General features: G+C 45.9%; 1 protein-coding gene across 6 annotated transcripts in view; it reads left to right on the plus strand.

Moving 5' to 3' along the window:
• Positions 1-20,769, plus strand: part of JADE1 (jade family PHD finger 1) — a 58,714-nt gene extending 37,945 nt beyond the window's left edge. For all 6 annotated transcript variants that reach the window (XM_065904935.1, XM_065904940.1, XM_065904937.1 and 3 more), the window contains exons 7-11: positions 1,066-1,233; positions 2,398-2,514; positions 5,849-6,370; positions 11,421-11,538; positions 14,862-20,769. In XM_065904935.1, the coding sequence (XP_065761007.1) occupies positions 1,066-1,233; positions 2,398-2,514; positions 5,849-6,370; positions 11,421-11,538; positions 14,862-15,772 (1,836 nt within the window). In that variant the 3' untranslated portion in view covers positions 15,773-20,769. The remainder of the gene's footprint in view (positions 1-1,065; positions 1,234-2,397; positions 2,515-5,848; positions 6,371-11,420; positions 11,539-14,861) is intronic.
• The last annotated feature ends 2,036 nt before the right edge of the window (positions 20,770-22,805 follow it).

A 22,805-nucleotide genomic window follows, 5' to 3' on the forward strand; every position in this document is an offset into this window, starting at 1 on the left:
AGTAAAAAATAAAAAATTACCTGTTCAAATGAGACTTTTTTCAGGAGTGCCTGATATAGACTTTTTTTGGTATTTGAAACCTTAGTGTCAGTTCTATAAAAAGTTTTGTCTTGTTTTGTTTTTCCAGTAAGTCTGTGTTGACAGTGGCTCATTCACGGCACGGACACATGCTCCTAAGCTCCAGGCTTAGTGTCACTTAAGTCTGCTGCACTCACCCTGTGGTTTCCTTTTTGCGTCCTGGAGATTCACATTGCACAGTGGCTGTTTTTCCTGTCTGGAGAATTGGAGCTGTGTTACTCTCTCTCCACTTCCTGACTCGTAGTTAGTTCATTTAAGGATAAAGTTCTGAACAGTTTGGTGTTTTTAAACGGCTCTGACTGTGCCCCTGGTACTGTCACGGTTGTTTTCTTCCTCCACTTTGACGGTCGCCTTTTCTTCTTTGACCCATCTTAGTGGCTTTTAGTTGCCTCAAGTTTTGCAGTTACTGTCATCCTGTGTGATTTGCCGTCTTATGTAAAGCAGGCTTTGTTTTGAACATCAGCCAAAGGGACCAAATTCTTTTCTTGTCTAGAAGGTCTCATTTTTCTGCGCCTGTGGTGTTCGCTTGGGGTGAGGAGGTCTGGGGAGCAGGCTGGTAGAGTGTGCTCAGCCTGGGGACCCAGGCTGCCCCTTGGTTCTTCCTCCTGTCCGGAGGCGTCTCATGTAATCGCCTTGGGAGACTCGGCTGCTTTGTGTGTATGTCTCCCCTGCATCGGTAAATCAGAGAGATGCCTACCCCATCTACCCCGCAGAGCGTTTTGAGGATTTACTGACTAATACTTAGAAACTTGGTACAGAGGGTATCTAGCTACACAGCAGATTTCTGTTAGACGTTTCTGTCCGTGAGTGCTTCTCAGGCGCCCCCCCCAACCCCCCGGAGTGTGCGGCACCCACCTTTCCTGAAAGGAGTGGCAGTTCTGTTTGGTGGCAGTTCTGTTAAACTCTTTCTAGGTGTTTAAAATTAATAGACGTAACGGGAAAAACAACTCTCTTCTCTTTTCCTTGGGATGTGCGGTGTCTTCACAGGCCTGCTATGGAATCCTCAAGGTCCCAGAGGGCAGCTGGCTGTGCCGGACGTGCGCCCTGGGCGTTCAGCCCAAGTGTTTGCTGTGTCCCAAGAAAGGAGGAGCGATGAAGCCCACGCGCAGCGGGACCAAGTGGGTGCACGTCAGCTGTGCGCTTTGGATCCCGGAGGTGGGTGCCCTTCTGGGCGGCTCAGCTCCAGAGCGGGCGGCTGCTCGTTTTCACGGGGAGCTGTTCATTAATTAGTAGGCCTCATCATAGCTGACCAGTAAAAGACGCCTGTGAACTGCTGCTCCTTTTTCCACCTTAAAATGAATCTCAAGCGTGCGGTCACCTGCTTACGGTGTGTACATTTGTAGAAATGTTAACTGGGAGCCACAGCTAGTTGGATTCCTGGGTGGAGGTGTTCAGATTTGTCTTCAGATGCCGTTGCAGCTGACCCTCCGCTGCTCACGGGCTCCCAGGAGTCGACCCGTGGCATTCACGTTGTGGCCTTCCCCTGAGGTGGGTTGTGATCCCCTGGAGCTGGCGAACCATGCAGGCCACATGGTTGTGGTTAAAGAACCACTGCTCTAGGTCACATCTGTGTGATTTTTATTAAAATTCTTACTTAGCCTTGACCTTTTTAATTTCAGGTCTGGTGTAATTTATTTCAAGTCCCAGACCTTGACTAATTTAATTTGCATGGCTTACTCTGAGAATATCATTTGTGATTCAAATTTTAGCATTTTTTGGTGTGTAATTTTGGTGCATTTTCCTGCTGAGGAAAAAAGTTACCTGAGTGATTTAAAGTGAGGCTTCAGGACTTTTGGGGTCTCACAGTTTGGTATTAACAGGATACAGTTCAGTGATCCAGGCCGAACACTGAGAGGGCACCTTATTTATCTTGGTAGTTTTCTGTTTAGTATGTAGTAAACATTTCTGACTGAGAGAGACTGATTTAAAAGCAGTCAGTATTTACTTGCTCAGTTGCTCACAATGTGTTTAGTATATTTAAGATGGATTTCCAGCCTTGACCACGTCTCTGGGGACCAGAGGTGTACTCGCTTACCTTGTTCTGATACGTACACTCGGGTGAGCAGTGAACGTTGGTATATCTGAATGTCTTTACAAACAGGATGTTTGCATCAGAAGAAACCCAGCCCCTCTCCCCAGGTGTGGAACTCGCCCCCTTCAAGTGGGATTTTACCTGTGCTAGGAGGGCGCGGGCCCCTTGGGACCCCCCTGGTAGGAGAGTCGTGGGGAAGGCACACATCCTGAGGTTTCTCCGGTCTGTGCTCTGCCCTTGCCTGTCTGATGACCTCTGCCGCTCTGTCTTGCTGTGTCGGTCTGCAGGTGAGCATCGGCAGCCCCGAGAAGATGGAGCCCATCACGAAGGTGTCCCACATCCCCAGCAGTCGGTGGGCGCTTGTGTGCAGCCTCTGCAATGAGAAGTTTGGGGCATCCATACAGGTAATCAGCTCAGTCGGGACAGTGTGCCCACCCTTCCCTGCATTGCAGGGCAGGGTTCTGAACGAACTCTCAGAGGGTTCGGAGATGGGACTGAACTCCAGGAAGCAGGGTGAGGTTCCCACAGCCCCCTGAGGTTGCTGGGGGCGGGGGGTGCAGCCACACTCAGTATACACGTCTGTTGGTGGATTGTAACCGGAACACCAGCTGTAAGCATCACAGGGCAGCTCAGAAGTCTGCCTGGGCTGCCCAGCAGTAACGTCTGTGCCTGTCTCTCCTTGCTGCCACAAGCCTGGGGTCGTGGGGACAACCCTGGGGATGAGCTGGAGGCTTGGCACTTGAGGGACAGTCACCCCCTCACCTGATGAGGGACCCCGCCGGTGTCTGAGACGTGCACGTGGGTTCCTAGTCTTGGTGCACTGTTTGGAATCAGCTTGGCATGCTGATGATGGTTTTGTGTTTGGTAAAACAGGGACTCCTTGGAGCACCAGCTGGGTCGGGGGCACCCCTGAGGTGCTGCTCCTAGGGTTCTGCACAGCCTGGATTTCTGATTTTTTTCCTGCTCTGTGTGTGGGAGGTGGGGTTGGGGTGAGGAGCCTGTTTGTAAAAATTGTGCCTGCATTTTCTGTGTCCATGCGCAGGCAAGCACGGAAGGTCATAATGTAGGAAGTATTCAGGAGAAAATATAGATGGCCTGGTGGTTTTCCGTGTTGTATAAAACACTACTAGGGAAGTTAATTTCTGGGCCTTACATTTTTGGCATCTAGACAGTCTTAAGAGGTCTGAGGTGCTGTTCCACCAAGGTCTCCAAGTCCTGCCTGTGGCCCTGCTGGCTTCCTCCTGTGGGAGGTGCCCCCTCAGGGCCATGGCCTTACCCCCTCCTCCTCCGTCCTCCCTGCTCCTCCTCAGTCCCCGAGTTACGTCTTGAGGGCAGAGGTGTTGGTTTGGGGTGGTGGCTTCTCTCTTGATGCAGAAAACACGGCAGCTCAGCACGCTGCACAAGCTTAGTCAGACCACCAGTTGCGGGTTTGAAAGAAATGACCTCATTTGACAAAATCAGTTTGTATTTTGGCTGATAGATACTCCTCTTGGTAAGGTATCCAGTGAATGGTGGTTTTTAAAAAGTTTTCATTTTACACGCCAAACAGTTGTGCTTTCCTTCATTATCACTTCCACTGGTGTTCAAGAATCCAAAATGTAACAAAAATATTCAGAGGGTGAGGCAGGAGACAGCTGGTGGGATTTGGCTGTGGACCTTGAAAATCAGTGCAGATTTTTTGGTATGTGAATGGAATCTGCTTAAAACTAAAACATGACAAAAGCCTTTGGCCTGAGAATTGTATTCAGAGGACATGGAGGAGAAATTTTTTAAAAGCCACAAAGTAAAAAAAAAAAAAAAAAAAAAAAGACCTTGGAGCGGGTATGTGTATGTGTGTATCGACTGCCCATGTGAGCACTTTCAGGAAACAAGCTGTGCAAACCAAGAAAAATGGAAATCGTTCTCTTCCGAGGTACCTGATGTTCTGAGGATAGAAATTGCACCCTTTACTGAGCAGGTCCTTCACTGATGCTTACAGGAGGCAGGTGACTGTGATCTATGCTTCTCTTTTAAACAGAGATGATAAAATGATGGTTTTTTTTGTTGTTGTTGCCATTGACCTCTTTTTCCCAGACATTAATTTGAAGGAGGAGAGGCCAAGGAAGTTTGATTTTTCATATCTTCCACAGAATAGACTGATTTTATTAAAGAATTCCTGCCTGAAATGTCTGCAGCTGGAAAGACTCAGGCTTACGTTTCTGTAACATCTGTTTGCTGAGTCAACCTGAATGGGAAAACCCAGAGGAAGGCCATTTGGCGTCTTTACAAAGCCCAGCATAAATGTTCTGCTGTGGAGTGTTCCTCCTGCAGGTCGGGGCGCTGATTTAAAGTGTTGTTGGCGCCAAACACTGATAGCGTCTCCGTCGTCTGTTCCACTTTCCTCCCCTCTTGGCTGCCTGCTGAGGAGGAGAAGCGCTTGGCCTTTTACCGATAGTGGCCAGGTCTGTGTGTGTGTTCTGCCACTAAAGCGGATTTCACACGTTGCTTGGAATTGAGGTTATTATTAAAGACAAAATTACAGATTTATGTTAGTTCATGTGCTTGAAGTGTGTACCCTTGGGGGAACTGATTTTCTGTGAAGCGAGCTAGATTTTCTGTACTTGAGGGTAGAAGAGACTTTGTCATAATGGAAGAAGTCACGACTGGTTCTGAGTCCCCTCTTAAATGCTGAAGAATTAGGGGAAGAAGCCCCAGCCCCAGCCTCTGCAGTCTGTGATGATGCTGTGCAGGGCTCCATTGAATGACTTTAATTCAGCTTTTCAGCTGGCCCCAAGCCACTGGGTTGCAGGTTCTTCTCTTTTCTACAGCCCTGCCACGCCTAGGATCACTTGGCCTCACACAAGACCGTATTGCTTTTTAAGGGACTGGCTTCAGTCACCACCAGGAACCTCCTCCCCGGCATTCTCCCAGCACTGATCAGATGGGGACAGGTTAATCACTTTTCTCCTGCTAGGCCTGCAGCTTGCTGTGTGGATCAAAGGCACTACACGGTCCTCCTGGTGGGGCAGTGAGTGGGAGATGGGGCTGGGTAATGCCTGACCTCTGGGCCGACCTTCCTTCCACCTGCTGGCAAGTAGGTCCCTCGAGGTTGCACTGCCAGGCGCAGCGCACCCCGGCCTCAGAGCTCGGCCTCATGGGCCCGGAGGCCTCTGCATCTGGCAGAGCTTCCCTAGGGTGCAGAGGCTAGTCTCCTGCTGTCTCTGGTTCCTTGCATCTCTTTGGGAGTTTTTGATTCACCTCCTGGGTCTTGAGTAACCCCCGCTGCTGGCAGGAGTGTGCCACCTGTGCGGGGCCTCGTCCTGGTGTGCACAGGAAGGGCCCCCATGATCCCGTAACGTCTCTGACTAGTGTCCTTCTTGAGGAGATTCTCACTACTCAGACTTTTAATAAACACATTAAAAAAGCTCAGATCAATAAAACAAGTGAATGCCTCAGAATACACTCTGTGTATTGAGAACATCTGCACGTGCCACCTGTATAATTACGTCTGCCTTACGAGGTGATTCTGGATGCAGTTGCTTTTGTAAGAGACTTACTGTTTGATTAAGTCATAGCTTATTTAAAACACTACTAGATCTGCCTGGGGTCATCACGTGAAGCCTTCCTGTCCCTGAGTGTTCCAGGCGCAGCTCTTCCCGTGTGTGTGCGTGTGTGTGTGCGGGAGGCTAGGGTGCCTGCCTGCAGGGCTTCGGGTCCTGTCGCTCCCTGACCCCACCCCTTGCTCTCTTTTCTCGCCAGTGCTCCGTGAAGAACTGTCGCACGGCCTTCCACGTGACCTGTGCGTTTGACCGGGGCCTAGAGATGAAGACCATCTTGGCAGAGAACGACGAAGTCAAGTTCAAGTCCTACTGTCCGAAGCACAGCTCGCATCGCAAAGCCGAGGAGGGCCTTGGTGAGGGAACCGCTCAGGAGAATGGGGCTCCCGAGTGCTCCCCGCGGGATCCGCTGGAGCCCTTCACTGGCCTCGAGCAGAATCGGGAGGAGGCCCACCGGGTCAGCGTCCGCAAGCAGAAGCTGCAGCAGCTGGAGGATGAGTTCTACACGTTCGTCAACCTGCTGGACGTAGCCAGGGCCCTGCGGCTGCCCGAGGAGGTGGTGGACTTCCTGTACCAGTACTGGAAGCTGAAGCGGAAGGTCAACTTCAACAAGCCCCTCATCACCCCAAAGAAGGACGAGGAGGACAATCTGGCCAAGCGGGAGCAGGACGTCTTGTTTAGGAGGCTGCAGCTGTTCACGCACCTGCGGCAGGACCTGGAGAGGGTAATAATCGACACTGACGCCTTGTAGTGACCTAGAGAAGACGACGGCAAAGAGACGGCCGCTTGCCCAGAGCAAGGGACGGTAGCCGGTTCATTTACTCTCAGACCCTGTACATACCGCAGCATGAGGTGGTGTTGGTTCCATATATTATGGGCTGGGAAACTCGGTGTACACACACGCAAGATGACCACAGAATGGGGAGCTTCTCTGGTTTAATTTTAAACACTTTCTTGTAGTTCTTAACTGTTCTGGGAGATCACATGGGGTGTCTTTTTCCCTTCCTTCATTCTAGGGCCAGAGGGAACAGAGCCCCAGGGAAATGGCCAAGGGATGGGCTTAGAATTGTTGACAGGCTGAGAAGCCAGAGTGGATGTAATGGTGCGGGGGGTAGGGGTGGGGGTGGGCGGGCAGAGGTAGGGAGGTCTTTTGATCAGCCTGGGCCAGTTCAGGCAGCTGGTCACTGGCTCCCTGGCCCAGCCCTGCTCCTCGGCCTTGTCACGGGGCCTTCCCCCTTGCAGTCACTGAGCAGAGCAGGTGTGGGTGCTAGTGTGCGCGTCACCGCCACACCTGTGCGTGTCTCTTGCCCAGGGCTCTCCCGCCCCGAGGTGCTAAGTCGTCACTGAGGCTGTGTGTGTGTTGTCTGTACGTGTGACTGTGTCCGTGTGTCTGTGTGCTGTGTCTGGTGTGGGCATGGGGTGGGACTGCTGGTGCACAGAGGCCTGTGATCTGACCCAGGAGCCCTGGGCATGCTAGCACGCTCCGTTTCACGCTTCTGGATCACACTTCTGCCCGCAGCCTCCGCTGGCGGCACTTCCCTTCTGCTGTCGCTACGTTGTATCTCCCCAACTCTCCAGCATCTCTGGAGTCCCCGTCCAGACCTCCTTTCCTGCTACAGGAATAATCAGGAGCGGGCTCTCTTTCCCCCCCGGCCTCCTGCTCCCTGTAGGTTGCTTTTGACTGAAGCTCACTAATTGGCGATGCGTCTCCGAGCACCTTCTGCGGCAGCTCCCCTGATTGCCCCGCTGCCGACAGCCGGCTCCGATTAAATTCATTAGAGCACGGGAGATGAACGGAGGAGCAGCCTGTGCTGAAAGGCACCCAAGTGGCCTGAAACGGTTAATGCGTCTCCCCCATGCACCTCACTTATTAGTGATTCACCTGCCTGGCAGAGAATCCTACTCAGAGCTGATTGGAAGTGAGAGCGTAGGCACCGAATAGGGATGCGTGGGAGAAGTACTGAACCAAAAAGCCCCGGCTCTCACGGAGACCAGCACTGACCTGGCAGAGGAGGCATGTCTGTGAGTGTGCTGGTGGGCCTTCCTTAGAAGAGACGATTCTAGAGCCTGACAGTGACAGCCCACCAGGATTCAGGCAGGGGGAGGTGAGGGGCGCGGCATGGAGGCGCTCTTGCTCCCGTGCCCCCCCTGGTGGTGAGTGTGAAGAAGACCTCGCCTCAATCACAGGTCTGTGTGACCTTTTTGTTAGAGATGAGAAAAGGATTCAGAAGGATAAAGTGGAATCCTGGCGAGAAGCCTTTTCCCAGCCCGACAACTGCTGTACGTGGGGTTGCATGAGCTTTGGAGTCCGTCCTCAGGAGGGAGGACGAGAAGTCTGATGTTTGGACTGTGTGTGTCTCAATCACCACAGAATAAAAGTGTAGAAAACGCTTGTGGTGTACTAACTCTTCTGTACCTAAGATACTCAGATTAACACGCACTTGTAATTCTAAAGTTTTTTTTCTGAGTCATCACTGTTGCTTTTTAAGTAGAATGCCAATGATGTATGAGAATAGGGAATAAATCAGGATTTTTGTCTGTGTGGCATTACTTGCATTTATTTTAAAGAGTCTTTAAGATTTTAGGGCATATAGTGTCAGTTGAAAATAAGCTTATTAAAATGAAAACTGTTTTACAAAATGTGCCTCAAGGCCTGTTAGGGTGGAGGCTTTAAAAAAATGGAAATCTTGGCTGTGCTGCAGAGAGTACAGTTATTTGTAATTATAAACAGTATTGGGCAGAAGACTCATCAGAGCAGGGGTGACAATAACAAACCATAAATTTGTTTTCAAGTAAGTTAGAGTGTTGGGTAATTCACACACTAGCTAGGTAGTGTAATTCACACTAGGTAATCACCATTTCATAGTGGTTAATATGAAGGAGCAGGATCAAGGCATGTGGTCCCTTCAGAACTGACAAGTGAGTAGGCCTCATTAGAAATGCAGACAACGCTGAGTGATAATGGTGGTTGTTCCTGCAAATAACACACCTTGGGGGCGCCTTGCACACCTGGGTTCCAGTTCTGGACCAGACAGGTGACAGGAGTGGACTCCCAACGGTGTGGGAACCTGAAGACACGATTACCCATGTGGGGTGCCATGCCAAGTTGCCAAGGCTGCCACTTCACTCTGGTGGGATTGCTCTCCCCCAAAACATTGTCCTCTGAAGGAAGCACTAAACATGAATTCAGCAGCAAAAGCAGTACTTTTCTCAGATAAGAATGTGCCACCTCTGCACTGGGGCAGTGAAAGCGGCAGGTCCTGGGGGACTGTTCTGCCCAACATGCGGTGGAATGGTCACTTTTGAAGTTCTGATAGAGGCTACAGTTGTCCATGAACATAAAAGGCAAGTTAAGCTCTAGTGTTGCAGGCAGTGTTTGGGATTCAAGGAAACTTGAGGTCATTGTTGGGGTCCTAGGGCAGTGGTTCTCAGCATGTGGCCCTCAGCCTGCAGCAGTATGAACTGCTGAGTTTGGGACCCCGCCTCTGACTGCAGAAGTTCCGGATGTAGAGGCCAGCACTCTGTGTTTTAGGGCCCTTACATGATGGGAAGCTCTGTTTTGTGTCCTGGGTTTAACGTGGTATGAGATCTGGTTTTGGGTACCACCTCGCTGGCAACGGGGAGGAGATGGAGGGGAAGGAAGTCCAGTCTAGCGGGGCACAGAAAGGCCAGGCAAGGTGTGTGTCTTGACGGAGCCTCAGTTCAGTTCGATATACAGGGACTGCTCTAAGAGGTGAGGTTTAGGGCACTCACTGTTCTACTGTGGCCACCTAGGCCTGGGTTATTCAGAGGCTGATTTTTCCAATAGAAAACCCTGGGGTCATAGTTAGATGTCTCTCTCCTCAGATCATGGGGAATGGAAGTGTGGTTTTCCCACTTAGCAGACAGGGTGGACATCTTTGCTGGGAGAAGCTGCAGACACCGAAGTTAAATTTCAGTAATAGAGTGCAAGTTCTCTATTTCCATTGACAATTTTAAAGAAAAAGAGATGTATCTCTGTTGTACATCTGACTTAAATAGAAGAGTAACCTTATCTACTACTGGGCTGTCAGAGAATTTACCTTTCCTATCTCTGCAAGTTGGGTTCCCTGTCTTAATGTGTTCATTTGTTTTTCAGTGATTAATGAGCCTATAATAAGGATCTCGGTTTGACTCCTTCCTCTTTTTGAGCTTTTACTCTTAATCTCCTCTGGGTGGAATATTTGTAAAGAGAATCTCACCCACTGCCTACCTCCATCCCCAAACTGGTCAGAATTCTTAAAAAGGACACCTACTTACTGGCCTGGGGTGTGAGGCTGTCAGAATGTGTTTTAACCAGGGTGAATGACACTGAAACAATATTTACTCTGAGATAGGAAGGCTGATTTTCTTCACAATTACTTTTATTAAGAAGTGTTAGAAAATTCCTAAACAAATAGTGAATCATTTGGGATCAAGAGAAGCCTGACTTGGTGTTTCTGCTGTTGGCCAGGAAATTACACCATTTATGATGTGTAAAATGCAAATGTGAAAGCCAGCTGACCTTGTGTCCTTTTGCAAAGGAGGCTGCCTTTAACACAGCTGGGGAAGAACAGATGGAATTGTGAGGGTTCTTTAGGGGCGGTGTCTGAACATAAGCCAAAATTCAGGGTTGTGTGTGTCTTGCCACTCGCTGCCAAAAGATGAGTGACCTTCGAGAAGGTGATGGGATGGACTGCCCAAGTGGTGGGAGAGTACAGTTGTGCCTTTTTTCTCAGTCTTGCCACTGAGCTTACTGGGATGATATTGTCCACATCTTGAAGACAGATTTAATTGTGTATCTGGTGTGTTGCATTTGACATTTGTGTTTCCAGGCCCATGTAAACTGATTGGGTTTACCAATAAGTTTTAGGACTGAGAGACTGAAGGGAGTTTATTGACTAAGTCATTAAATTTGACTCTGTATTGACTGATCACAGGTGGCTTTGAAAAAGGGGAACACATTTGTTAGGATAGGTTGTTAGTTAGGATAGGTTAATGAGGACATGCATGCAGTCCCCCAGTGGCTGCACATCAGATGCCAAGTGGCGCGCGTGGTCTTCTGTTACTGACGGATGGATCAGGAAGCAGGCAGTGTCAGTGTTTCCAGCGATGATGCAGAGAGCCGGCCTTGAGATGCTGCTGTAGCAAATCTGTGGCAAAGCAAGGACCCTCCCTAGGCGTTTGCTCTGTAGGAACAAACTAGCTACCTGTAAACTCCAAGGTATTTCAGAGAGCTCAGTGTCCAGTTGATGGAACTTCACTTGGATTCTTGGTGACGACTTGGCAAGCTAGTGGGCCCCATGCAAGAATGTTTTTGTGGGGGGCTCTTCCCTGTAATGGTCCTTGACCTAGTTCCATCTTCAGAAGATGCTTGATAAAGTGCAACTGGGGTGGCTTCTGAACTGCTCTAAAGCTTCTGACAGAATTCATGGGAGGATATCGGGGGTGATGAGCAGAGTCCTTTGGCAAGAGCTGGTATGCTTGGCCTTGGACACCGCTGGGCATCTCTTTGCTGGGATGAGCCGATGGCCAGGCTGTTGACCCGGTTTGGTGTTGGGGGCATGGCTCCCTCCTACAAGGCCCTTTCTGTGGTACTTCTTAGCATCCCAAAGGGAGGTCAGAGATTACATAGAACATTTATATTTTGATTTCAAGAGTCAGTCAAGGACCTAGTGGGACACATTCCCCGCGCCCCCCCCCCCCCCCAGTTTTAAAAAAAAAGTACTGTAATAATGTATATTGCTCACTTAGAATCTTTATTCTCTACGTTCCAGGTTCGGAACCTCACTTACATGGTGACCCGCAGGGAAAAGATTAAACGATCTGTGTGCAAAGTCCAGGAACAGATATTCAATCTTTACACTAAGCTTTTGGAGCAAGAAAGAGTTTCAGGTATGCATTAAGCCCTGGTAGGTCAAACAACAGGGCAGGGGTTTGTAAGCCATAACACTCTGTTAAGGGGGAAAAATATGCTAGTGTCTTTTTAATTTTCTTTTTTACTCTAGAAGAGTCAAAGGGAAGGCTTTTGTTGTTGAGGGAAGTCTCAGGCATTTGAGGCGCTGTGGTCTAGGGGACGGGGCTGTGGGTTCAGCCTCATGTGGGTTAAATCCTATATTCCCTACTTACATGCCCAACACAAGTGAGTCTAAAGTTTGAGTCTCTTCCATTTCATCACACGTAATGTTGGGATAAGATCTCCAGCTCCCTCCTGGGAAGACTAGTGACACTCAAAGAGCAACTTATGTGTTGTAAAGCACTTGATAAATGTACAGTGTCTTGGCGATACCTAAAAAGATATATTGATTATCTAGCCTTTGGGTCTACCTGTAACATATGGTAAATATACCTAGGATTGGGTACTTAACGTACATATCCACGTTTAGATAACATTTACAGTGGATTATTTTGGTGTAACTGGAATTTTGAATATTTTTGAGATTCCACACAAAGTATTTATTTAGTGCCACCTATTTTTGCATTTCCCTGGCAAAGAAAAAAACTAAGATATGGACTTCCTTCTCTTTGGAGAGCACTTCAGTAACTTTGAGATCAAGTGCATAGAGGGGCATGTTGTTGAACCTCTCTGAAGTCTGTCCATCTGTAAGAGGTTTGGTCCAGAATTCTGGCCTCTGAAGGCCTTTAAGTGCTAACATTCTGTGCTCACAAGCCCCAGAAAGCAGGTGTTATAAGGATTTCAGAGGAGGAGGAAGAGTGCTGAGTGTGTAAACCTACCCACTAGTAGGTAGGTCTTGGGAGCTCGTATCTTCTTCTCTCTGCACGGCTTTCCTTGTGCACAGTCAACTTGCTTACTCTTAACCTTCTGCTTTTGTGACTTTGTACAAATAATATGAAACATGGACTCAGTAAAGAAATAATCGTAACCTATTATGTTGACATTCTGGGTTTACCTGAAACTATCTGGATATATGTGACCAGAAGTAACTGGTCAGCTGAACAAAGAGGAAAAAAAGCTTGGCAAGTTTTAAGAGATATCCTTGTTTTGATACCACTAACTTATTTAATAATTTTATCCTAGATAATTTCCTTTGCAAGAGTAAATATTCCCCAAATCTGTCAAGGTAATATCAATAGCTACATTTGTGAGCTCAGTTGTAAAATTTTTAAGATAAAAATTTTCAGGTAGAGTATCGTAAATATTGGGTTGACCAAAAAGTTTGTATTTTTTTTTCATAAGATGGTGCAGAAAAACCCAAAAGAACTTTTTGGCCAACCCAGTACCAGCGGTTTGATTCACCAAAGTGAACTTACGTCTCATTATTCCTACTTGAATGCAAATAAAAGAGGGGGCCCTCCCTGCCTGCGTCCACCTGGCTGGCGTGGCGCGCTGTCCTCCAGCAGAGGCCCAGGATCGCCAGCGCAGCTGTGCCCACGGAGTTTCGCTCCTGGAGGGCTTTCTCTGACTTGCTAGGTCCTTACGTCATGAGTGATTTCCAATGAGTGAGTTTGCCTTGGAAAATAAGCTGTAAAAGGAAGCTGTAAAGAATACTTTCTTTTTTTTTCTTTTTTTTTTTTTAAGAATACTTTCATCTGATTCTACTTGAGTGATTTCTTACAGATATTGTAGGGCATTTTTGTTTCTTTGGGGAAGTGGTTGAGCCTCTGAAGGTTAGGCAGTGGTCTGTGTAACAGCTGTGATGCAGGCCTCCGTTCCACAACAGGAATGGGGGGCGGGGTCCTCCTGCCCCAGGCGTGAACGAGCCAGCTCACTGGCTGGCAGCCACGTCCCAGGGAGTGAAGTGGAAGCCCCTTAGGATGCCTTTTCTCCCCTTTCCTTTTTCCAGTTTTAGACTTTCAGTTGTGTTCTTACTTGTGCCTCACCTGATCTACCTTTTGAGAGAGAGGATTCCAGATGAGGCAAAGCAGATGGCCGTGACTCGAATGTGTCCCTAGGGCCCATGTTGACACTGCTGTGATTCTGGGACGGGCAGGGCCGTTCTGCTTGGGTGAGTGTCCTCAGAGGCCTGGATCCCGAGTCACGATGGAAATCAGAGGACAGTACCTCTTACCTTTTTATTTTCCCACAGCAGGTGACTGAGTTAAAGACATACAAATGTGTTGTGAAGGTGGACCATAAGTTTGGTTGCTGAGAAAGCAGGCATTTCTGAAACAGCAGATGGGAGAAGCCCCTCCCCTGTGGTCATGGTGATTCTCCCATTAGAGTCGCTAGCTCATTGTGTCTACATGTGGTTGTCTGTTCCTGTTCAGCAGTAGGTTCACATGGGTTCCTGTGCTACTCTGGATGAAACCTCGTTTCCTGGTGGCTCATGGCTCAGAGAACATGACAGCTGTTTTGAGGCTCTGGAGGCTTTTGCAGGAACGTGGTCCTTCTGATGAACTCTAGCATGTTAGGGATTTACCCAGTATTTTTCAAACTGGGGGTTACAGTTTGTTACTGGGTTGTGAGATGCATTTTAGCAGGTCAGCACCAGCATTAAAACAAGTGAAACAGAACAGAAAATGTCAGAGTGCACATGTCAGGTGATGAAGGCTAACATGGTTGCATGAAAAGTGCACTTTTACTGGGTTATGATTGTGCAACTTAGTTCTTAATGTGACTTGCATAAAAAGTGCTTGAAAAACACCAATTTAACTTATCCTTGTTTAGGTGATAATTCAGTTTAATTCCACAAGTGTGTTGTACATTTAATGAGTAAACATATGTACTCTGTGTCGAGAATGATTTTAAACACCTTCCTTTATTCATTTCACAGTTTGTGTGTATTTATCCTTAGTAGAGCCCTGGGAGGGACAGATAACCTGGAGAAGGCAGCTTGACAGCCCACTCCCCGCCCGTGTGGTCGTGCTGCTCCCAGGCGGCAGGCAGGGCAGGTGCTGAGACCGGGTGGTGGTGGGGGCAATGCTTACTTGACCACGGAAAGATTCTGCAGTAAATCACATATGAAAATCAGATCAGTTATTTTGTTTGAAGGCAAATGTATTCCTTGAAAAGATAGTTTCATGAAAAAAATTACGTGAATTTAAGCTGTTTTAGAAAAGAGCATCTAGAGCATTCAGATTCTCAAGGCAGGTAGTATCTTTACTATAAAAACCAATTTTTTACAAACTGGATGGTTGTATGTTGTACTGTTGGGGTGGGAAGTCTGTATTAGTGGGCCATGCTAAGGGGTCTAAGATTTTATTTTTCTGGATTTGCTTCTGCTGTAATTTCTTTTTCTCTGGTTTTATGTGCACAGGTGTGCCTTCTTCCTCTTGCTCCTCCTCCTCACTGGAAAACATGCTTCTGTTTAACAGTCCTTCTGTGGGCCCTGACGCCCCCAAGATAGAGGACTTGAAGTGGCATTCTGCGTTCTTCAGGAAGCAAATGGGGACTTCCTTGGTTCACTCGCTGAAGAAGCCCCACAAGCGCGATCCACTGCAGAACAGCGCAGGGAGCGAAGGCAAAACCCCGCTAAAGCAGCCAGACCTGGGGGGCAGAAGGGAGGGGACAGTGGGCCCAGAGAGCTTTCTGAGTTTTGAAAAGACCTTTGCAGAAGCACGGCTCGTATCAGCACAACAGAAAAATGGCGTGGTGATGCCAGACCACGGGAACAGAAGAGACCATCGTTTTCATTGTGACCTCAGCAAGGGAGACTTGAAGGACAGACCTTTGAAACAGAGTCACAAGCCTCTGAGGTCCACAGACGTGTCCCAGAGGCACGCGGACCACGCCAGAGCTGCCGCCTCCCCTGGGGCGGGGCAGTCCGCGCCGGGCCCGAGGAAGGAGGCGGTGCCCAAGTGCAACGGCTCCCTCATCAAAGTGAACTACACCCAGTCTGCAGTCAAAGTGCCTACGACACCTGCCAGCCCAGTGAAGAACTGGGGCGGATTCCGGATTCCAAAGAAGGGGGAACGGCAGCCGCCGGGAGACGCCCCGGAGGGGGCCTGCCACCAGCACTCAGACTACCCCTACCTGGGCCTCGGCCGAGTCCCAGCCAAGGAGCGGGCCAAGAGCAAGCTGAGGCCCGACAGCGAGAACGACGGGTACGTCCCCGACGCGGAGCTGAGTGACTCAGAGAGCGAGGCCTCGGAGAAGAAGTGTGTCCACGCCAGCAGCTCGATCAGCAGGAGGACAGACATCATCAGGAGAAGCATTCTGGCCTCTTGATGAAACGGGCATGATGGTGCAGGAGACGAGAGCTCTGACACGGGGGGACGAGTGGAAACCCATCACTCCTGAGCGACACAAATACATTTACTTGCAATTCTGATTGAATTTCTTTTCAGAGTCATTTATAAATCATTGTTGTGAGAAGTGTGTTATTTGCAACTTGTTGAGGAAACACAAGAGTAGATTGTAAGACACTGCTAAGACTAGAGGCTGAATTAAACACTAAAGAAAGAATGGATGAAGTAAGTTTCTAAAGAGGGCTAGGCTGAACCAAGCCTCACGAGTGCTTACTGCCCTCTGTATCCTTCCCAAAGCACAAACTCTTAGTTACCTGAATATACGGAATCAGAGATGGTTCTTGAGAAACCCTCACGAATCATTTAATAGCCCATAAAACTTATTTTCTAGGACTGTGGTGGATCTTGAAATCATATTTATACTTTGGCCCACGGACTGTTTTGTTGCATTGTAGTATACAGGCAGTAGCTCTGAAGCTTCAGTAATTCTAGGGGATTCATGTGTAAATATAGCAGATGAGGGAAGAGAAAAGTTTTAAAAAGGTCATTACCGGAAGATCTGAAGGTACAGGGTAGAGCTGCCGGAGCTTGGAGATTTAGGGTAAATGGAAGAAGCAAGGTCCTGCTGCTGGCAGCTCTTGACTGTTCTGGATAGAGGGCAGGTGGAGAGTGAAGCTATCACATGATTCCATCCATGAGAAAGGGCAGTTGAGGTCCCATCTTCACCAGTCCTCTCGACTTTTCTCTTCCCTAACCACTGCCTTCTGGGCCAGCTTGGGATTCAGCTGGCCATTGGCAATACTTGGCCACCTGGCTTCCAACAACACAATGGCTGTTCAAGTTTAAGCAATGAACTTCCAGACTCTGGTGACTCATATTTCCAGAGTCAACCACTAGTGCATATGCTGGGGAATCCGGCCTTCCAACATGAATGGATTCCTTGGGAGAAAAAAAGAAAATTAAAAAAAAAAAGGAAAAAACCCCAAATAGGTTATATTTTAAAAATAATAGAAAGGCAATAAGTTGCGATAACCTCTTAACCCTTGACCAAGTTTATACAAGAAAGAGATTGAAGTGTAACAGGTTTTCTGGAGTCAGAGTTCTAAGCTCTTAATTCGTAACTTGGACTTTCTGATTGCAAATGGCAATAACTAGTAAGTTATCAGCAATAATAAATTTAGCATTAAATTTGAGTACAATGTTCTGTTTTTGCACTCACTGCAGTGCGTTTTGTATTAAGACAGTGGATAGTGTTAAGGTCCTGTTAATTTTCTTTGGAATTCAATGTAGTTGTGAATCAAACTTAAAAGAAGGAAAATTAAAAGTAGCAATGAGATTTAGAATTATGGGCACTTGGAACAAGCCCAACTTCCCCTAAATTATCCCTTAGTTTGTTAATACCAGTACTCAGATTCCTGATTCATTTATACGTTTATTTCCATGTGGCAGGGACATTCTGATACTTAACGAGTGATGCTTTGAGTTCTGTAGTAGTTACCTTTCAAGTCTTCCAGATGACTGTCAACAAGGAAAAAAGGCTTATTGAATTCCATCTTGCTATGCAAGTTTTATCAGATGATCAAATAGTAGATCTGATCATCCCCATTGTATGTATGACATTTTCAAACTAAGTCTTAACTTTTCAAATACATTTTAGTAACTGATTCAGGGGAGGGGAAAGAATGACCCAGGTTTTTAGATTGACTATTTTTGAGCTACGGGGCTCATTTTTCAAAGAATGTTGTCCAGATAAACTGTTGCTACAGATATTAGAAGTTTCTTATGAATCCAAGTTGTACATTAACTCAGCATAATTTAAAAATCAGATTTTTTTTTCTTTGCATATGAGCAAGAAACCTTTTGCTGGATACAGAAGAAGGTGGACTCTTTACAGTTCTTTTTTGACTACAGCAACAGCTCTGGGTGAGAGTAGGATATATAGAGGGATAATCTGTCAAGCCATAGAAAGAAAATCTAAATTCTAGTAAGTCTATGACCTCTCACCATTTATAAGAGGTACCAGATTCATTTGCACTATTAGGAATGCTAGTTTTGTGCAAAAATAATGCCTTACCTGTTTTTTCCCCACATTTAGGTTGAAAAGCTTTCAAACGTTCCAAGTTATGCTGAACCAAAAAGAAAACAAAACAAAAATAAACCCCACACAAAAACAAAACACACAAACACAAAAAGCCCACACCTTTAATTCCTGCTTCGAAATGCAAATGGTACAGTTTCTCTGACGGTGTAATGACAGCTCTGTAAGTCAGCTTCACGTCCTGCTGGGAACTCTGAGGTGTATGAGCGGCAACCAACCCAACCTGCCCACTTGCACTCTGAGTATGGAACCATTTGCTCTTCTTTTCTTCTTTTTTTAAAGCTTTATCTTTCCGTGTGCATCCTGACCAAGAAATATCTTTGATTATGATCAATGTATTATGTCAAAAATGTAGGCTAGTTAAACTTTTGTAAAGTTGCCTGGAATGTCATTTGTTAGGTTATAAACACAAAATCTAAATGAAGGGTTATATGTGTTGTGTACAAATCTTAATTATTTTGAAATGGACAAACTTGTCATTACATTTGTAACCTTGTACAGAGGATTTTTCACTATGTGCCTAGCTTGGTGTCCATTCAGCTAAAATTGGGTAAAAAAAAAAAGGTGCATGAAGAGTTAAAAATCAGAATTAAACAAAAAGTATATGTAGAGATGACTATTTTATATTACATGGCCCAATCCTGTATTTATTTCTATCCCCTTTTTGAAAGTATTTATAAAACTAGTTGAGGACAGCTGTATTTTTTTGTTGAACTATTTAGTAGAATTTGTGCCTTTTTGTCTGTATGTGAATAAATGCTGTACATTTTGCAGTACATTTTAAAGTGTCGTTTGAAATCTACTTTTGCTAAATATTTAGATGTACATGTACACAGTGTCTCCTGTGATGGTGCGTGTTGGTTGTCTCACTGGCATGAAGACTGCTGGGTTCATGACAAGACTGGATGAGCACAGGTTCACGGAGCTGCTTTCTGGTTCAGCTTTGATGGTGACACCCTGACAAATCAAGGTCTGATCTTGGTGTCCCATCGCTGGAGTTCTTAATAGAATACAATGTTGGATCTTTCAACAACCAGTTGAAGCAACTTAGTCAGGTTGGAGACATGTGGGTTTAAAGGCTAAGCTGCAGTTTACCAGCCACGTGACCTTTGCTAAGTCACCTAACGGTTATAAGCCTCAGTTTCCCCGTCTGTAAAAAGAAGAGTGACATCCTACCATCTCCTTGGGGTTGCTCTGGTATTTAAAGCAAGCTCATGGAGCATCTCCTAGAAAGCATGCAGTAGGCAGTTAGTAAATGTTTGGCTGTCATGTTTGTGATTAGGAATAAGAAACTTATTTCTCCAACATGTTGACTGGTAAGCCTTCTAAGGCAAAAAAAAAATACATGTTGCTCCTGAACGACAGGGAGACTGTTAAAAATTAATTTTCAAAGAACGGTTTCATTAAATGTATTATTTTGATCACAGAATTCCACAATATTAGGGCAAAAAACAGATACCTCCATTCTTTACAGAGGATCACAGCATCAGGCACTGGCAGTACTGGGGCAACCCCAGTTGTTTTCTAGTCTGGTGTTCTCTCTGCTGGAGACAGTCTTTACTCAACCTCTGCATGGAGGCATTAGCATGTAATGCAGTGCACCTCTGCGCTGGGGACAGCGAAAGAGGTGAGGGTGACACAGATTAATTCTCATATATTATGATGAACAGGAGCCACAGCAGGGGTGGTACAATTCCTAGTTAAAACTTTTGTGAAACTGGCCAGTGGTGTTTTTTTTTTTTTTTATATAATAACATGAATTGTTCATCAATTTGGCTAAACGCTTATTTCTCCTTGTTCCTCCTTAGTGACTATTTACTTCCGTGTTGCTTGCTCTGAGTAAGACCCCAGAGAGAAATAACTGATTCTTCCTACAAGGTCTTCAAGTTGAATAACCACAAGAGTTCCCAAGGGAAATTAAGTCCCCAAGAGCCAAAGGAAGGGCCTCTTGCTGGCAGCTGTGCAACACGTGATGGGAAATGTGGCGCCAGGGACCCGTGTTCGTGGTTTTACCCAGATCACTCAGAAAACAGCTAGCTCTCAGACATTCGCCATCTGCAGCAAACTGCGATGAACTTCAAGGTCGAAAACTTCAGTGTGATTTCCCTTCAATGTTCAGAGCTGCATCTGATGATGTCCCCTGGTCTGGGGCAGACCAGACCTTTGACTGAAAAAGAGGGTAAAAGCAAGTGTGTTATCTGCTTCCTCGACACCGACTGTTCCCCGCGCTGCTGAGTGGTGTGGCCACGGTCCAGCCTCTCCTGAGTTCTAGGGGACTGCTTGTCGGGCACGTCCTCTTTGACGTGTGCAGGTGCTTGAGATTTGGGAACTCACCCTTTTTCTATACCCTGCCTTAACAGAATGCCACCCAGGCCTGGAACCTATGTGTATCTCTCCAACTCCCGTAGCCCAGTGGTGATCTCCGTGTACATATTACACAGAGCATCTCTAGTGTTTCTTGCTTCCTGTTTCCCACTGCCCGCTGCCATATAGCTCAATGGCATTTCTTGCCTGGGTTACTGCAGCAGCCTCTATCTGGTTTCCTTGATTCAAGTCTTGCTCCTTCCTGTTAGCTGCAGCCTTGCCAACGCCATCTCCATAGTGATAACTTCCAGAGTAATAACTGACTCTGTCATGCCACAAAGTCATCAGAGAACCTCCAGACTCCTGCAGATGGTTACCCAGGGCTTATCAAACGACAGAAGCACTGCTGAGCATTTCATGTGCATTACTTTATTTAAAGCTCACAGCATGACAAGCAGGGATTAAGCAGCGTGCTCAGGGTCGGTAGGTGGTAGAACCAAGCGTCTCCAGTCTCCAACCCCAGGACCCTGCTGCCTCTCAGAATAAAGAGAGCATTCACATAGACGAGTTTGTGTGTTTTTGAATATACGAAGAATTTTATATGTGAACTTTCATGAATTTCTATAAAGAAAAGCTAATTATCTTGGTTTAAAATACTATGTTAATGTACTGTTTGAATGACTATGAACATAACACGATATATTTGGCTTGTGGTCAGTTAGTTCCTGCCTTCTAGGGAGAATGGGATTAGATGCTTTAGTGTCCCATACATTTGTAGGACACACATGCACACACATTTACAGATATAAAATATATGCATATATGATAAAAAAAATAGCACTCTATCAGGAGTGCAAAGAATAATTTTCTCTATATCCTGACACATTACTTGAAAAGTTAAAGAGAATCACCTAAAATCACACTGTTTCTTGACAATGATGGCAATTAAAACTAATGTTTTAAAACTTTAGATTGATACTATGCAAAACCTTCAAATCAGTATTATTGTGATATAAAGTAAATAATCTGGTTAGCTTTCGTAAATAAGTAATGCCAAATTAAATAGCAAAGGTAAAAGAAAAAAGTATACCATTCTTCCTAATGTATTACTGATGTATCCCAATATTCTCACTACTACTTGGCTTATATAGTCTGAATCTTAAATATGGCATTTATTAATTATGGGTTAAGTATGGTTATTTTACCTGTTAATCTGGCTGATGATTCTGATTTCTGGATTAGAACCATGTGAGACAATTTCTTCACAAAGAAGATCTTTTCTTTGGTGTTTTTCCTCCTCCGTGTAGTCTTTCCTCCGTTTCTTGCTCATTTTGGCTCTGCTTCAGCTTTACGGTTTGAATTGTTTCTCTTTTTCATATGAAATACTGGTGGGCATATCTTTGCCTCAAATAGTCCCAGATACTCAAAGTAAGTAAATACCTTTCAAACACCATGCTTATTTTGACTCAGGAAATCATACAATATTGTATCAACCAATTTATAAATGCTAAACACAATTTAACATACATTTGTTATTTTTTGGTAGATATTTGGTAAATAATTTTTTTTTTTTGGTGAAACTGTTACAACCTATGAAAAGAAATCTATCAGTATGTTTTTGAATCTGTCTCCTAAAGCAAAGGAAATAAACCAAAAATAAACAAATGGGACCTAATTAAACTTAAAAGCTTTTGCATAGCAAAGGAAACCATAAACAAAACAAACCTACTGAATGGGAGGAAATATTTGCAAATGGTATGGCCAATAACACAACAATTCAGTAGCATCAATTCTTTAGCAGTCAGCCTTCCTTATGGTCCAACTCTCAGTTGATGCTTTTGACTGTGGTGTTAGAGAAGACTCTGTCCCTTGGACAGCAAAGAGATAAACCAGTCAATCCTAAAGGAAATCAACCCTGAATATTCACTGGAAGGACTGATGCTGAAGCTGAAGCTCCAATACTTTGGCCACTTGATATGAAGAGCTGAAAAAGACCCCAATGCTGGGAAAGACTGAAGGCAGGAGAAGAGGATGACAGAGGACGGGATGGTTGGATGGCATCACCGACTCAATGGACATGAATTTGAGCAAGTTTCAGGAGTTAGTGGCGGACAGGGAAGCCTGGTGTGCTGCAGTCCATGGGGTCGCAAAGAGTCGGACATGACTGAATGACTGAACAACAATAAAATGGTCAAGAAGGGGTTAATATCCAATCTGTATCAACAGCTCATATAACAACATGAAAAACAACTTGATTAAAAAATGGGCAAAACACTTGATAGTTTTCAAAAAAAAAAGAAATGCAGAAGGCCAACAGGCATGGGAAAAGATGTTTGCTAGCCATCAGGAAAATGCAAACCAAAACCACAAGGAGACCGAACCTCACACTTGTCAGAATGGCTACCATCAAAAAGAACACAAGTCACAAATGTTGGCAAAGCTGTGGTTGGTTGGTTGGTTGGAATATAAATTTCATACTGTGGAAAACAGTATGGAGTTTCCTTTAAATAACTAAAAGTAGTTACCACATGATCCAGCAATTCCACTCCTGGGCATATATACATCTGGAAAAGACAAAACCTCTAGTTCTAAAAGACATACACCCCAATGT

This window comes from Muntiacus reevesi, chromosome 13, assembly GCF_963930625.1.
Source record: "Muntiacus reevesi chromosome 13, mMunRee1.1, whole genome shotgun sequence".
Classification (NCBI taxonomy): Eukaryota; Metazoa; Chordata; class Mammalia; order Artiodactyla; family Cervidae; genus Muntiacus; species Muntiacus reevesi.